Source organism: Vanellus vanellus (genome assembly GCF_965231255.1).
Source record: "Vanellus vanellus genome assembly, chromosome: 5".
NCBI lineage: Eukaryota > Metazoa > Chordata > Aves > Charadriiformes > Charadriidae > Vanellus > Vanellus vanellus.
The window spans coordinates 3,039,630-3,057,011 of NC_138910.1; the positions used below are offsets into that span (position 1 = coordinate 3,039,630).

Here is a 17,382-nt window from a genome sequence, read left to right on the forward strand (position 1 = left end):
CTTACACACGAGTGACAGCCCTTGTGCTGTTTCTTGACCCACTGTGCCAAGCAAGATGAAGAAAGGACCATGACCTGTAGAACGACATTCATATAAACACAGTACCTGTCTCATATGTAAATCATGATTCATATTCCTATTTCTCTCCAGCAGAAACAAACAAAACCTTCAAGACACAGGACTGTCAACTAGCAGAAAATAAGGATAAGGAGAGTGCAAACAATCATTAAGACCTTTTATTTGCATCAGCATAAGCAGTTGCTCTTCCTGTTAAGTCACAAGCCATTCTGCTGACGGACTTCAACCTCCAGCCACCCCTCTTACCTTTAAGCTCATCATTTGGCACTACTTCAAAAGAAACTCCAAACTCCTTAGTCCTGAAGCCACAGAGGTCTCTTGCCTTCCCCATCCTTGATGTTTATCCAAATTACAATTCCTAAATCTCAAAGTCTCTTATACCCATGCCACTCCAAATGGCAGGTTTTGATAATAATAAAAAGCCAGCAGTTCCTGTTACATGAACCAGCTCAGCCTTTGAGGTAAATGGTAAATTAACAGTCTCCTCTCCATCAGGCCCTTCTCCCTGTTACCCCCTCAAGGAGGGGTAACTTTTCCCACATATACCAAGTGTGCAGCGGCAGCAAAGAGGAGCTATCCGCTCTCCCTTCCCAGCGGCTTACCTAGAGGCTCAGCGCTGCCTACTGCATGCATCCAGGGCAACAAGGCATCTTTATCAGCAATGCTCCACTTAGACGATCATAAAAAAAAAATCCAACCCAGCGCATGATCAGAGCTGTACCAGCAGGACAGTGCTGCTGTCGTTGCCCCCACACGGCTCTCAGTGGGAGCTCCTGCTGCTGCTCGCAAGCCGGAGGAGCAGCGGGGTTCCGGCGTTGGCCCCTGCACACCTACGACTGCGTTCACACAGCTCAGCCATTGCATGCGGTAGAAATATATTCACGCAGTTATCAACGGCTCTTTAGAAAAGCAGGACAGATACACAGCAATATACTCCAAATCCTGAAGATAGAAGGTATCTCTCTCCAGGGCAGAATAATTGCTCTTATTTCCATGTCCACCAGCAAGACCATAGCTGCTTCAGGTTTCAGGCTTCTTGCATTTTAAAGACAGGGTCCCAAATGATTTTCTCAAAATGAAACCGAAGTGTATACTATCAGCTACCATAGTATGAAAAATCAGAAACCCCTGAAATTTAAACCACCAAACCAATTAAGGTAAGAGAAAAGCAAGGAGTATTTACATTGTATAAACAGGGGACCAAGGAGCTGATGAGCCTTAGGTCACTTGCAAGTCAAACCCAGGTTTTTTCAGTTCCAGTACAAAGTCTGAACCCAAACCAGGCCAAATGCAAGCTCTACTAAGGTGAACAGATTAAGAGCTGCAAAAGCTAGAAGAGCACTGTACTCAGCTCAGTTAAAAATTATATAATCATATAGTACTGCCTTTGATGAAATAGCACATGTATGTATCATAAAACATAACAAGGAGACAGTTCACTTAATTTAAAGAAAAACAGAAGTCCCATATTAAGTGATATACTATTCACCAATTCTGACAAAAGTGAATTAAAAAAAAAAATGTTACAAAGACGGCAGTAGTTCAGTCTGATTGTAGAAAACACCCACATCTATGAGGCTCTCCACTAGCTCTGCATACAGCCAGCCTTCAGAAAGCTCGGCAGGCAGCACCAGGAGCTGGTTCCCCCCACGGCAGCTCCCGTCCTTCTGCCACCCCACCTGGAGGGCTGTGGAAGGCTGAGCTTCTCACCGCTCCAACTGAGGTAGCTCGTTCTGCACTTGCTGCACTTACACATATTTATAGCCATCTCAAAGCCCTTTGAACACCTTAATTAGATGATGGAGATAGCAATGACGCATCTCAGCATTTTTTTCCCCAAAGGGGAGCAGTTCTGTGGGTGAGTTGGGTGTTTCCCGAGCCAGGCACTGATAACCAGGGGTTTCCACGTCTCATTCTTTTTCCCAGCTCTGGCACTGGCTCACACAACACGGCTGGTACGAAACAACCTTAGGTGCTTCCATTTTCTTTCAGGTCTCAGCAGCAGAGTCCTACTTTCTTCCCGCACAGAAAGAGAGAAGGCAACTCTTACACAGCGCTTCACAGCTCAGTGATCACATATGGTATGATTAAAATAAATTGTTTGTGCTGGCAACAGTTTTGTTTGAAGTTTATGGTTAAGGTTATTCTACAATACTCAGAAAATCTGGGCTGCACTTAAAGCAAGCAATGGACAGAATAAATCCCCTATCACCAATACAAGCAAACATTTTTCTCAAGTATAAAGAAACATGTGCTTCTGTATAGCAAGATTAACTTCGCTTTAAGATTTGTTTGTATCATTGAACTACTTTGCTTTGAAGTTAAATTGTAAAGATACCATAAAGTGAAAAATAATCAAGCCAAGTGTTTATTGAATGACAGCAGAGTTTTCCACTGGGTATTTATGTTTGACCCAGAAAGTAGTAAGAAAATAATAAAGCACACAGACAGGTTCTAAAAGGAGAAAAAAACCAAACAAAATGTAATAAAAAAATTTACAGAAATAAAATGCAATATAAAAGGGAAGAGGGAAAAATAAAAGGTAACAAAAGGAGAGAGAAGTAGGGGATGGATACAACATAGAGGTAACAGTTCAAGACTAACAGGTCAATCTTCAGTAGCGGCATTTTATGTTATTTGTATGGCAACAAAAATCAGTGTTGGGCTGTTAAAGAGGAATTGACTGCTGCAGTTGGAGAAGACTGAGTTGTATGGATGCAGACAGCTGTGCAGAAACAGCTATTGAGAGCATCAGCAGTAAAACCTAGAACTAGCGTGGCTTCCCAGGGTCAGAGAAGTCACCGCATTCTAAAAGGGCACGTGGCGTTGATCAAGCCATCAGCAAATCCTGTCAGGTACACAGCGAACAGGCAAGACATATACAATTGCTGTGCCTGCTCCAGCTGAACTAGCCTCGAGCACCTCTTGATGGAACATCACTGCGTGTTATGAGCTAATCCAATATACATACAGATACATAGATATATACACCCTCCAACTGCATCCTGTGCTTCCCTCACTAGGCTCTAGTGCCTGCAAATACAGCTGCTCAGCTATTTGTCATACAGAGCAATGTACTAAAAAACAAAGCCAGACCTTCCTTAGTAGATTTTTGGAACAGATTATTACTAAGTGAACAATATAAAATTTCAAAGCTCTGTGAGAAGTTGCAGCATTATCCACATCTCACTGTTGGCCTAAATACAGAGATTCAAGCAATTGAGGAGAACGTATAGTCAAGAAAAGAGATTACAACTGCAGAAAAATCCCACTTCCGTTAACAGCTTTGCTAAAAATATTCTCTAACCCAGTTACCCCAATTCAGGTAAGTTTCCTGCACATTGTTGCTAAGTGAGATAATAATTTAGCAGTCAGAATGATATCTGTGTATCAGAGACTTAACTTGCCTGTAGAACCCCAATGTGACTTCAAAAGTCAACTTTCACCCCCCAAAATAAGTAGTCATCTTTACCTCACAGGCTGCCACAAGAACAAAGAAATAGAAAAGACTGTATTATAGTAACAATTCTGACTGTAAATAAGTAAATTCAGGAATATTTTGTTTAGGAGTAGAGCAAAAGTTATTGCAAGCCTTTGGGCCATTTGATGTACAAGAAAATGTGTTTTTCAGTATCACATCCTCCTCATGCAACAGAAATGTTTAACAACAACTTCAAACCAACGGCAGTTTTCTGAGAATCCTACTGCTCCCTGACCCAGAAGAGTGTCTTAAACCAACCAAGAGCATCTCCTATCCATCAATATAACTAGGTAGCAGAGTAAGATTTCTTTTAGCAGAGTGAAGCACTGAAAAAAATGAATCACTTTTTGCAAAGACATCTAAGAGACAACTATTAAATATTTAAGTCCTTATCTCTGAATACTCATTTCTCATGAGGAAAAAATCCAACATTCTTGGTTTCAATTAGACTCTATCTCATAATTTGAAAATATGCACTTTCTGAAGCTGTCATGGGACCAATTATTGATATTATAATGAGAATCTGATAACAATCACATGCATTTCCAGGACATCCCATAAAAAGTCAAGAACCAAAGAGGCCATAAACATATAGAAACGGCTTGGCTCTTTCTAGTAGATGAATAAAACCAGAAATCCATCAGAAATACCACACCTGTAACTCCACACCTTTAAGATTCTGAAGGATCTCATTTTGGATATTTTGAGGTAAAGGGGTTTTTTGCCGTCATGTTTGTTTGGTTTTGATTTTAACTATGCAATATTTTCACACTCCAAAACCCAATAAAATTGAATAAAGATATTTTCCCAGTTCACAAAGTCATCAGATGGACAAGCGCCATTATCCAACTTGCACTTTCCAGCGGAGCTAGAAAAACAAACATTGGCAGCACCGCAGTCAAGTCAAAAGTGTCAAGCAACTACTGAGCAACTCTAAATGACTTTTCTGCTTCTACACCCGCAGCGTCAGCTAAAGCACAGATTACCCTGTATTGCACACCCAGGCTGTTGTATCAAATGACTTGGATCCAGTGTCCCTTCATTTTTTCTGCCCACTGCCAAAGCAGATGCTGCCTCACCCTGCAGCATCCTGGTTCTCAACAATAGAATTGAGAATAGAACCAAGACTCATTCCTACACAGATACACGTTTTTTTTTCAGTCCTCTGAGTAACTTAGTAAATATCTTTTCAGAATTAGTCTTACCTTGGCATGACCTCTGAGTTTTAAAAGGCTGCAACAACACAAAAGCAAACAAAAGAGGGAAAGTAAAGGGTCTGAAAGTAGTTGGTAGATAATTGTGTTTGGTCTTGTTTGGTTACATTAAGATACAACATGTCAAGCTCAAAGGGACCCAACAAAAACAGACACAAAACATCCTGTGCACAGGACTGTTGCCTACATTAAGAAAAAAAGAAGAAAAAAAAACAACCAAACCACAAATAAATCCCCTTGTGTAGAAGAGTTCTTTTGATGAAAACATTCATGCCAAATGCACTTTTGTATTGAACTAAACCAGCCAGAATTTAACAAGAAATGCATCAGCAACCAGACCATTCCAAGCCATGGAAGCTAATAGGTCAAAATTGGATTGTGTGTGTTTCTTTTCCAAGCAGAGAACAGATCACCCTGTTCATGTGTTTCTTCTATGCCACAGCCCCCTTTTCAGCACATGCCCACAACTCCCCTCCTCCCTACGCGTACCGTGTCACCGACGAAACGACACAGCTCAGTTTATGCACACTGAAGTCTTCAAACAAAAGAACAGACAAATACTGATGACACAGGATATTTAACATTCATTTAACATTGTCCTTGGCAGAAGGAAAAGCCCTCCTTTAAGAAAACACAGTTGTGAGATCTGCAGGTGTTGCAGCTCTGCAACTTGATGCTCTGATACCTCACTTGCAGAGGTAGGAATGGAACTTAGTGCCTGAAGGCATTGCAGGCATTTCAGAACCATTAAATTTGGAAGAAAACAAATCCTAAAGTGAGTCATTTTAATGACAGCAGGAAAAACACCAAAGATGATACCAACGGTGTCAGCAGTCTAGTTAAAAACTGCCAAGACAAACTAAATTAAAGAATCTCTCCTCCTAAGTATCTGTTCTTACAGAACATTCCCCCCACCCCACCCCACCCCTCAAAAAAACTACTACAGAGAAAAGCACATTAATATTAAAGACTTGTAAGTGTCATTTCATCATTCATTTTATCTTTTGTAATGGCTTTTATTCTTCTGGCACAGTTTGAAACCCTGAAACAATATGCGGAGATGTAAGTACATATCACTCCCCACCAGCTTCCTCACTGCACGTTAAGCCTTCATTTAGTGCAGGAAGCTTCAAGAGAAATCATCTCCAGCGATGCAGAAAAAAAGAGTACTCCCAAACTTCCCCAAATACCAATAAATCAGACTGTACCCAACTGAACAGCCATTTGCAAAAATTAATCCAAACACCAGTGACTAACTACTGCATCTCAGGGGAAGGAAACAAAGACTGCAACAACTGGAAGGAGGGAGGTGAGCACAGACACTGAATGGACTAAACCTTCTGGTCTAAACCAAAAGGATCCTGCAGGACCTACCAGAGGAAAAAAAAAGACAACACTGAAAGTGGCATGAGACTACATTTTCTACATGTTTGACAATCTATCTTGTTGAAATATATCATCTATATTTTAAGTTTCAAAGCTTTAAGTAGGAATCCATGGTTTTGACAGGACAGGTATACAGGATCAAGACAATTTTACAGGAATATATCCAAATGGGATTAGAAAAAGATAAAAAAAGCCTTCAACGCCCCAAGGAAACAAAAAAGGGAAATTGCTCTTGTGAAAAAAATAGTAAGTTTTTTATTTTGAGTAAATCATCTTTCTAGCACTACCAACAATAAATAGAAGCCATTTTCATACCTTATTTCTCACCACAATTTTAGAAAACAGAAAAGCACACACAAGTACAACTTCATTCAGGAAGTACCCATTGATCCGTGTTGAATAATTTTCCCCCAGTTCAGCACTTACAGACAAGCTTGAAAGAATATCCCTTCCAGAAGAGAAACAGCAGAGGATTCAGAAAAGAAACAAACAGAAATCCCCAAATCACACTGTCCCCGCAGAAGTGACTATCTATGCTTAAATCTAGCAAGAATGTGCCAAGCAGCGTTTAACAAGCCAAGGATTTTGCTTCAAACCTTAACTGGGAGGAAAAGTAACTCTGTCTCAGGAGCATCTTAGAAAACTGGTTTGGTGCCAACAGAGTCCTGGGAGCTGAATCGGCTGCTGCTCATCCCAATACCTGCAGTGCAGCCTGGGGGAACCCCGTAGAGCATCGCTACCCACGGGGCTCAGGCAGACACAAGGGCACTGCCCATGCAGCCACTCACTACCCTCTGAGCAACGCCACACTCTGCCCCTGTGTGATGTTTCAAAGCTCTACATGCACCAAATCTCCATGAGCCTTCGGAAAGCTGCCTCCCCATCCTGTACCAACCCAGCCCAGGTTACGGGATTGGACAGATGCAAAGGCTGGTGGTGGAAAAGGAGAATGTCTGGGGTTTGGAGAAGCTCAGAGACTTTTTTCAAGCCCTTGTCAAGGCAGATTTTTTCCCCTGACTTACATTACCGGAGAGTGAGTAATATTGTACATTACATTCGCTTCAGTGCCTTATGGAAGTATCACTGTGTCAAGAAATAAATGTATTTTATTTCTTGATAATTAGATCCAGAACAGTTTCATTCTTTAGCCAACACGCTGTAAAAACAGAACCAAAAAACTACTGTGACGGTCATGTCATCAGTCCCATGATTTTAACCTTCTATACAAGCTCCTGAAAATAAGTGTGAAGCACAGCAGTATGCCTTAGGAAAACAACTACTCCTTAAAAATCAAGCACGCGAGCTACTCCCTGAATGGCTACCACACCAGTTCTTCAGTAAATGAAAAAATTTCTTCTGCAAGGCACAGAAACACCATCCAGACCCAGTGGAATTATCTTGTATTTGTCCTTTCCCAAAGGAAGAGCAATATGCTATGATCTACAGGCTTCCTCTTCTTCCCAAGATACCTACTGGCTTCAGCTACTGAGAGAAATCACCCAAAAAAAGCAAGTGCCAGATCTGTCAGTCTTCTGCCGCTGCTGATCTGGAAATAGTCTGACCTGAAAGCAACATAGCCCAAAGCCACAGGGGAATGAGCACAGCACATCGTTGTACATCTCATCCACAAAACAGGAAAATGCAGCAGGTTAGAGACGTTCACAGCTTATGTCAGGGTACAGGAAAATCTCAGGGTGTAGGTGGATTAGCAACACTTTTGAAAGAAACAGCTCCCACAAAGGTATTTGTCAGCCTTCAGTGTCTCCAGATACCATCGATTCCATATAAATGTCATGCGTAGCTATGCCAGCTACTTGTGCCTCACAACAGTCCTTCACCAAAGCTTTCATACAAAACTTGCTCAGTCTTCACTGGAAAAGAAGAGTTAGCAGAGCTGGAAAACCCACCAAAGATGCTGGGAGACAAAGTAAGCATTAGGTTCCCAGATTGAGCCTTCTGCTAGGAAAATGGCATGCGACATTCCCACTGACATATTTTACACCAAGACCAAGAGAGAAGTCCCATCTCACTTCACATCCTACATCAAACCGGTATGAGCTTTTTCTAAAAGGTATTTATAGATAAGTCATGAACAAACCCTCTGTAAGCAGAATTGCTGTGCATTTTGAGGTAGAGACGGATGCTTGGCTTTTGTTAGAAGTACAATGTACCATACTCCATGAAAAACGTCATACAGTATAGGGCAGATTTTTAATATTATTTTTTTTTAACTACTCATTTATCTACTATCCCAGGGGGGTTTTGTGGGTCTTTCTTAACCACAGAGCGACAACTGCTTAACAGCATACAGAGATCTCTGTACAAGAGGGACTTAAGAACATGGCTTTTTTTCATTAGTACAAACTCTGCGGACTTTACTGGTGTGCATGAAATAAAAGGTAAAATGTATCCAAATATTTTAGGGATGGAAATAAGCGAAAATTTCTCCACAGGGCAACACTGCAAACAGTACTATAGCAGAAAGTATTAAAAAAACCCCACAACCCTGCTGAGATGCCATCCCACCTGCTGCAAAGGAATCAGCCATCAATTTTTGTTTTCTTTCACTTCACGGAATGTGACACTGCAAAACAGCAGTGACCATCGCACAGCAGCAGATTATCAGGTGATGATATTTTTGTTTGTTTTAGACACAATAGTTAGTTATGTGGAATGTTTCATGGATGAAACAACAGGATTTTCCCCCCATGTGAACAAAGCACCATCCTGCAGGGACCCTCCCGTGGTCCCTGTAGCTCTCCGCTGGTTTTCCCACAGGCAGTTTGCCACGGGAGCTGGCAGAGTTCCGCTGAAGCCCCCCAGCGCAGGCAGTGAGGGGCCGAGGAAGGCTCTGCGCTGCCCGCCTGACACCGAGCGCACAGCAGAGAACTGCAGTGCTCAGCAGCTCCTGCTAAGCTGGGCTTTACACATGCCCTCACACTGCAGCTCAAAAAGCAGCTGACAACCAGAATGAAGAGTCTTTTATCCTCTTTCTGGTAATATTAACATGAGGTTTCTGAGCTGGCCAGAAAGATTCATTTTAGACGTTCTCTTTTCTAAACAGGAGAGATTTGTCTGAACATTCAGTTTCAGATCAGCCTTGCGCTAAAAAGGAAGCGGTTACTCTAGTCCTAACAGAGAAAGGAGGTGAAAATACTCCCTCACAACGAAATTCCTCTATTATTTACAATGGGGGAGGTGGAAAAGGGCTGGAAGCACTCTCCCCTGTAAACCTAAACCAGAAAAGCATCCTCAGGGAGGGCATCCCACCAGGTGCTGAGCCTTTCTGCATCCTTCCTTTGCAGATGCTCAGGAATAAAAGCGCTCAGAGGAACAGGGGAAGCACGAAGAAACCACACGCCAGAAGACTGCCTCAGTTGCTTACTACCTACAGCATACATTTCCACACTCTCCAACAAGACCGTAAGAAGCAAGCCAGCTAGAAAAATACATTTTTAGGTATGTCAGCCAACACAATCAATCAGAGAGTCACCTTGAGGTTGCAGAGGAGCAGGAACATAAAATGAAACTGCAGTCTGCTGAGACTGTTAGGTAGCTAACCGCAAAAAAAAGCGATGGATTTACCACTGTCACCTTTTCCACCACGGTTAAAGATGAGATACATCTAAAAGGCTTTTAGATTTAAAACTTTAAAGTAGAATCAAAACACAGTGGGTTTTCTCTGTTTAACCAAAAGAAAATTTAAGGTAAGACATTTTAATCTTCCATACTTCACCATGTTGCATGTACAAAGCACATGAAGATGGACAGAGGAGAGCAGAATATAAGACACTGGGTCAAATCCCAACTCTGAAGTGTTTAACTGGTTTGAACGGGGTTAGGACATTGCCCTAGGACTTCCCTGACAAAGAGCTCCAAGCTGTGCGACCACAGGCACCACAGAGATACAACTTTAGTCATGGCATGAAAGATATCCTGGGGAAACTCCAGCATAAGTTGTCAAACTTATTTCATTAGTGCTTGTTTTCAAGAAATATCATCAAGTTGTGATCTTTAATTTTTATTGGAAAATCTGCTCAAGGCACTAGAGAAGTATAATGGGAGGAGATGCTGGGAAAAAAGAAAGCATTTTCCCCGCAATTGTTTGTTGGGAAGGAAAAGAAAATTTATTCAGACTTACTAGTCAGAAATAATAGATATTTCCTTTAAATCATTTATATTTTAATTTCTCTTATGTGATGAGAGAATTTGGGCGGGGGTGTTGGTGGTTTTGTTTGTTGGGTTTTTTTTAAATTTTAACAGAACCCCTTTCTTTCCAATACTTTATGGAACAAAAATAAAAGCTGCATTGCAGTGTTTTTCAAATGCTGTAGTAAAACACACAAAAAAAGTGTTTGGTTCTGGTATATTTTTGCTTTATGAAATGTTTCTAAGAGCTTTTGAAGGCTAAAATACCGCTTTTCCAGAAGGAAGTCTACTCTGGTAGTGCCTTCCACCAGAATTAGGATCCTTTCCCCCTGACAGGCATTATTTGTTGGAGCTAAGCAGTCACTCTAAACCAGTAAATAATAACAAATGGTACTGCTTTCTACTAACATACTGCAGTGGCATCCACTATAGATCAAGTTACACCAAAGCTCATTGAGCTCAGTACTGCAAATAAAGAAGACAAAGAATATGGATAGATTTTCGGGTTCATTTATACTTAGAAAACTACAAATATCCCCATGAAACCACAGCTGGATGGCTTCTCTTTGAAAAAAAGCAGCAGTATTTGAGGACATATTTCACTAGTTAAGATGACTAAAATGTACACCTAAAAAAGACCTGTGTTTTGCCCTGTGAAGGGAAAGGAAAGGTATTCTCTAAGCTTCTGACTAGATATTCAAAGTGGCAAATAACCCCCAAAATGAATATACATATATCAATTAATAAATAAGTACATGCACTTTTCTTGTTTCGTTCTATTTTTTTTTAAACTTCCATGGTAGGAAATTGACAGTTGCTGTTATTGTTCCTTTTTACCTTTACTAAAGGTAATGTCCTCTCTGCAAGATATAAATACCTTTTTCAAAGCTTCATAGTTACTGTCTTCCCAGACAACAGATACTTTATAGACAAAGATACAGCATGTACTTGCACATTTACTTAGGTGGGATAAAAGAATTCTAAATTCTGCTTCTCTTAAAAAGATAACATTGTTAAACAATTTACAGTAGATGTACTTTAATCTACTTTTAATATACCTGAGGGTTTATTTATTTAAGAGGGGGGAGGGGAACTTGCTGGCATTTTTCTTAAACATCCAAATGAGTGTGCTACAGTTACGGTTCGTTCCAAGTATTTGTTGACCAAAGACAGCCCTCCATTGCTGACTGAGATTGATAACCAATTTGATTACTCTATTGTTAACAAACTGTAGTGGGTGTTACGACTTTAACCTTCAAATAAAGAAAATTAATTTGGCTACACAGAAAACATTTAATAAAAAACAAATTAAGAAAAACAAGTTAGCCATTTATATCCAGAATTGACTAATTTTTTTGCTCGCTTTTCCATAACTGTCTTGCAACTTCCATGAAAAACATTCCTTAAAAACTTGAGTTTTTAATAAGAATATTGACAAACCATATAAGCAATTGCTCATTCTTTGTATTATCAATTAGATTTAAGATCTCTTCATCGTAGTACAGTACAGATCATGTTATCGGGTTAACCACAGTAGACCAGCATATAAAACAAGCACCAAAACCACAGGCTGGTTAGACAGTAAAGCAAAAATATAACTCAAGTTCACGCATTCGGTACTGCCTATGCACACCCACCCAAACCAGCACCAGCGGACTCCTGAATGCAAACCCAACCGAGCCACCCGCTTTGGAAAGCTCCGGCTCCAAGAAGAAAAAGCAAAAGGCACTTTGCTGTGCATGGCTGACAAACGCGCTGCGCCATGTTAAACACTCGGCCAAGGAGCCACATCCCGAACCACAGAGGGGCCAGATACACACGCGCTTTCTTCCTTTCCAAGCTTTTGCTATTGTGAAGCATGTTTTGCCCTACATAGCGTGGGGAAAATGTTGAGTTTGGCTATGTTGGTGCTGCAAGTAGGTAGTGACTTGATGTTTAAACTAGTATTTTTTTTTTTAATAAGAGGAAAAATAAACTTCACCTCGCGTGGGTCATTTCAACTAACAATGCTGGTGCACCGGTTGCTCTGCTGGGACTCACCAAGACCTGCACCTCGGTGGGTCCTGCCAGCGCTGCCCAGCAGCCACACGGGACGGGCTCAGCGCATCACCCCGCCGGGATATCCTCCTCCCCGGGGAGCAGCCCGGGCATTCCGGAGCCGGTTCGGCTTTGTCTCGCCTCGCAGCGCTCCGTGCCGGCGGGGGATGCTGCGCGGTACGGGGGATGCTGCGCGGCCCCGGGGGCGCGGACGGCCACCCCCGCGGAGCGCCGGCGAGCATGCCCAGTCACCGGCATGACATCAGCGCCGCCGGCGGCGGCCGCCCCCGCGCCCCCACCCCTCACCGGGGTCTGGGCTCCCCCCAGGGGTGGCCGGCGGGGCCTGGGGAGGGGGTGAGGGGTGAGGGGGGGGCGCAGCCCCGCCGGAGCGGAGCGGGTCCCGCGGGGGGCGCCGCTGCCACCGCTGCCCCTCCCTCGCTCCGCCGCAGCGGGAACAATGGACGCGGGGCCCGCCGGCGGCTTGCGGGACCGCCGGGAGGGATGCTCGCCCCGGGGAATGGGGGGGAGTAGGGGGAGAAGCTCGCCCCGGGGAGGGGATGCTCGCCCCGTCCCGGCACCGCGCAGTCGGGAGGGAGGGCTGCGGCAGACTCACCCCGATGACCACCGTCTCCTCGCCCTTGAATTTGGGGATGAATTTGTCCCCCCGCAGGATCTCCGCCTCGTTGAGGGGCCGGAACCGGCACATCACTTTGATGCTGCACTCGGCGGGATCCGCCATCTCGGCGGGGCGGGCGGGCGGGCGCCGGCCGCAGGGAGCGAACGCTCCGCCGGGCAGGTGCCGCAGACGCCGGCTGGCCCCCGCCCAGGCGCGGCTGCGCGGTGCGGGGCGGCGCGGAGCCTTCGCCCCCTCAGCGTCTCCTCAGCGTCCCCGTCCCCCCCACCCCGCCTCAGCGCCCGCGGGGCTCCGCCGCAGCGCGCGGGGCCTGCCGGGAGGCGTAGTCCGCGCGCGGCAGGTGGCGGCCGCCAAAGGCTCTAACCGTCCTAACGGCCGCCCCTCAGCGGCGCCCTCCCCTCACGGCCGCGAAGGAGGGACGGAGGGAGTGCCGGGCGGCTCTCCCCCGCCACACGGCCGCCAGCTCTCCCCGCAGCGGCCACGTTAGCTCTTCGTCCTTGGTGATTTATAGTAATTAACGGGGGTTACCCCTGTCAGTGCGACAGGGACTTATGGGGGTGCATCACACCCAACAGGGAGCAGTTATTTTGTTTTCACCTGGCTTTGTCTGACCCTTTTTTAGGCCTCCAGGTGCAGCTGCGCTTTCAGGGAAATAAGCAGGGAACACAGAGAAAGGACCGGAGACCTGCGCTTTGCCGCCCATGCAAGCCACATCTGTAACCAGGTTAAAGGATATTTATTCCTGGGATGTCAGGGTAGCGCTTCCCTTCGTTACGTTACCCTTATTTTCTGTGAGGAAAAGCAGAAGCAATAGTATCTCTGACCTTGTTAAATTTACAAGAATTTTATCTTGCTGCAGTCAGTGAATCAGCATCTGGGAAAGACAAAGTCTGGAGCCTGTTCCAACACTTCAGGCGTGCTGTCCTCCTCCTCCTCCTTCACTCTCTGACTAAGAGCATGGCCATGTTTCTTCCTGACCTGCTAAAACCACCTACAACTTACCCTCCTGCCCCCAACCCTGTGCCAAGGCTAGTTCATTTCACTGATTAAAGTCATCTGAAATCGGCTGATGCACCACACCTAGTCTTCTCCTCCTCCATCATTTTGGGTGGCAGAGCACTGGAACAGGCTGTCCAGAGAGGTTGTGGAGTCTTCAAATCTGGAGACATTCAAAACCCGCTTGGACACCGTCCTGTCCAACCTGCTGTAGGTGACCCTGCTCTGGCAGGGGGGCTAGACTGGATGATCTCCAGAGGTTCCTTCCACTCCCTGTCATTCTGCGATTCTGTGATTTTCTCCCTGTACATACCTTTAGGCAGTCTAGCTCCTTGCAATAACTGTTGATGTCTTCTGGAAAGCAGGAGACAACCCCCAGACTTCAGTTACTCCTGAAAGAGGTTTCCTCCAAAGAGGAGGATACCAGTTTCATTAAATTAGCCTCAGCCATACAATTCAGATGACAGTGGTCAGTTCTTCAGCGTTTCTACAGAGATTTCCCTTTCTTCTAGCCACAGTGGTTGTCCTCATTACCTGATGTGGATGTGAGAAGAGCAGGCTACTTACAAAGGCTCACATGCCCTTCTTAAAAGCAATTACATCAGGGAGAGTTAGCAATGTGCAGTATGTGATAAGACATTATTATATAATGTGATTTATTTCTGTGGATTACCAATTATCTAGCCCTTTTATTTCTCTTATGTTTCAAGATCTTACCCTGAATAGCAAATTCGTAAGTCATGACAAGTAGGGGCTTAGTCATAAAAGACAACCATTTTGATGAATTAATCCTTATTTTTCTCTATTATCATGAGCTCATTTTGCAGCAAGATAGGCAAACCTCTATTTTCCTATTAGAGTAGGTATAATCTGCAATCAGTAAGAATGCACTGAAGAGCCATCCCTTCTTAGCAATTTTCTCACAAACAATACTACATTATCTGTATTGCAGACAATACCATATTGTCACAAAGCTGCTATTTTTACTACTTATTACCAGATTACTGAGTTAAGCAGCCTTGTAGGAACCAGCCAGATTCGTGAGTGATCAGGACCTCCCTGAGCTTGTGAGCTTCTTCCAAGATGTTCTGGATGCCTGATGGAAGGTATGGATTTACAGTTTATTGGGAAACTGGTTCACAAAAAAACCTAAACTATCAAGATACCAAGAAGCAGTCATACTCATAGATTCTTAAGCATTATCAATATTAATTTATTTAATTCCTGAAGCGGTGCTTTTTTCAGATGATGTACTTACAAGAAACACCACTACAGCTATATTCTGCTTGGCTTTTTTGAGTTACAATACACCAGAATGCAAGAGAATTTTCTTACTACAAAAGTAAAAAAAAAAAAGCAAACCTTGATGTCATCTCATTTTCCTACCACTGTGGGGCAAGTTCTCCAGCTAGATACTGAGTCCATGGTTTAGTCACCCTGGAAGACTGGATATGATTTGACAGCAAGTTCTGATTGTTCCTGAAGAAATTCTCAAGCTGCGCCAACCTCAGCTGGGGCAGCTCACTAAACAGCCTGGGATCTCCAAAGGGAACAACAAATCCCCTCCTCAAAGACTGGGGTGAAGGGGGACAGCCATAAGAGAACAATGAGATTCCATTTCCCTGGAGATGAGTGGCCAATATACTTAAGCTGTTCAGGCTGCAGGAAAACCAAGAAGGGGGTATGTGATAGAGGTTCTGAACAACAGCAAATCGTGGATTCTGACAGAGAGGTGGTCCCACAGGAATAAGGACACCCAGGCATTTCAGAAGCGAAAAAACTAGTTTCCTATCCACAGAGGCAAAAGAAGATTGTTTCTTTTCATTGCTTCTGGGCTCCGGGAACGAGCTTTGGAGTTGGGAAAGAGCTTCAACAGAAAAAGGACAACATTGAGTTTCTGCTGTCTTTAACAATTCAGTGCCATGAACAAACACCAGTACTGGCCCGGCGAGTATCTTATCAGCAGGGAGAGTGGCTTTAATTTAGGTTCCATCGATCCTGGTGTCTCAGCAATGACCATTGAGATGAAATTTGATGATATGCTTGTGTCACCAGTGCTGAGATACATCTGTGGGTGAAGGGGTGGTAAAGGACTTCTTGCAGGAGGTACCAAAAGAGTTGGGATCCCCAGGACAAAAAGCAATTTCAAGTATCAAGGATAGTTAACATCTCACAGACACCAGATGACACTGTTAGGAGCACATCAGGGGAAATGTTTACAAAGCCAGAACAGAAAGTCTTCAACAGGAATAAAAATAAATAAATAAAGGAAGCCAAAGACTGAAGAGCAGGCAACAAAATGAGCTAAAGAGTGCTGAGAAGGCAGCTAGGAGGAACTGAGATACAGAAACAATCTAATCTGCATACCCATGCATCACCAAAGGCAAGGAGACATATCTATAGCTGAGGAGAGACTGGGCTACAAGACCACTTGTCCAGGCAAACGAAAAATTTAATAGCAAGATGTGTACGATCTGCATAACTGACCCTCTTGATCACCCAAGATGATCATCCCAGAAGGAACACGTCCTGTGATCAGACAGGCAATGATTTCTTTGGTGATCAGGGGCCACACGGGTTCCTTTTTCATGCTTCCACAGAAAGGTCGGATTTGGAACTAGAGTACTGCCAGCCAAAAGGTACTCCATCAGAAAATGTTTGGGCTATGCTAGCAGGGAGTTTAAGAGCGGCCATTGTTTCTGATTTGCAAAACACTTCAATATATGCTTACTTTGAAGTATATATATAAAGTATGTTAAGTACACACATAAATCTCAATCTTCATATAAATTATTCACATTATGCACCGTCATACATATCGTGTTAACCCACCTATAAAAAAAATGGCTTTGCTAAAAATAAGTAAATCAATTTTTACCACTTTGTATAAAAGAGCAAAATGTTTTAGTTGATTATTCAATACTCAAAATACTTTTCCAAATTACAATTCTTTCACTTGGGTTACTCAATAAATAACCCAAATAAAAGGATTTTAAGGGGGGGGGGTGCAGGGGGGAATGCCTTCCTTGACTATAGGAAGCTATAAAGAAATCATAAAAATCCCAATCAGCCGAACAAAAAAGCCCAAATCTAGTAAAAATACACAAGCCCGAAACACAGAGCTTCCACACCCAATTTCACTGTGAGGGACAACATGTCCACTGTCAAAAAAAACGCCACCTTTATGCATGAAGGTCCAGAAAGAGTTAAACAGCATTACAGGCAGATGATGCCATCTTCTGGTGTCACTTACACAGCTGTCGATTTAAAACCAGGATGACTAGTCTAGTCAGATCATCATCAGGAAGATGGGGGACGATGTTATTTTAAACATTGCTTTATCCCCAGGGCAGGGTTCAATGAAATAACATTAATTCAGGAAGAGTCAGTGAAGCATTAACAGCGAT

General features: G+C 43.6%; 1 protein-coding gene across 1 annotated transcript in view; it reads right to left on the reverse strand.

Annotated features, from left to right (window-relative positions):
* KIF5C (kinesin family member 5C) overlaps positions 1–13,084 on the reverse strand; it is a gene marked incomplete at both ends in the record, with an annotated part of 79,527 nt that extends 66,443 nt beyond the window's left edge. Inside the window, one exon of the mRNA XM_082483699.1 lies at positions 12,959–13,084. Within this exon, the coding sequence (XP_082339825.1) occupies positions 12,959–13,084 (126 nt within the window). The remainder of the gene's footprint in view (positions 1–12,958) is intronic.
* Positions 13,085–17,382: the final 4,298 nt, after the last annotated feature.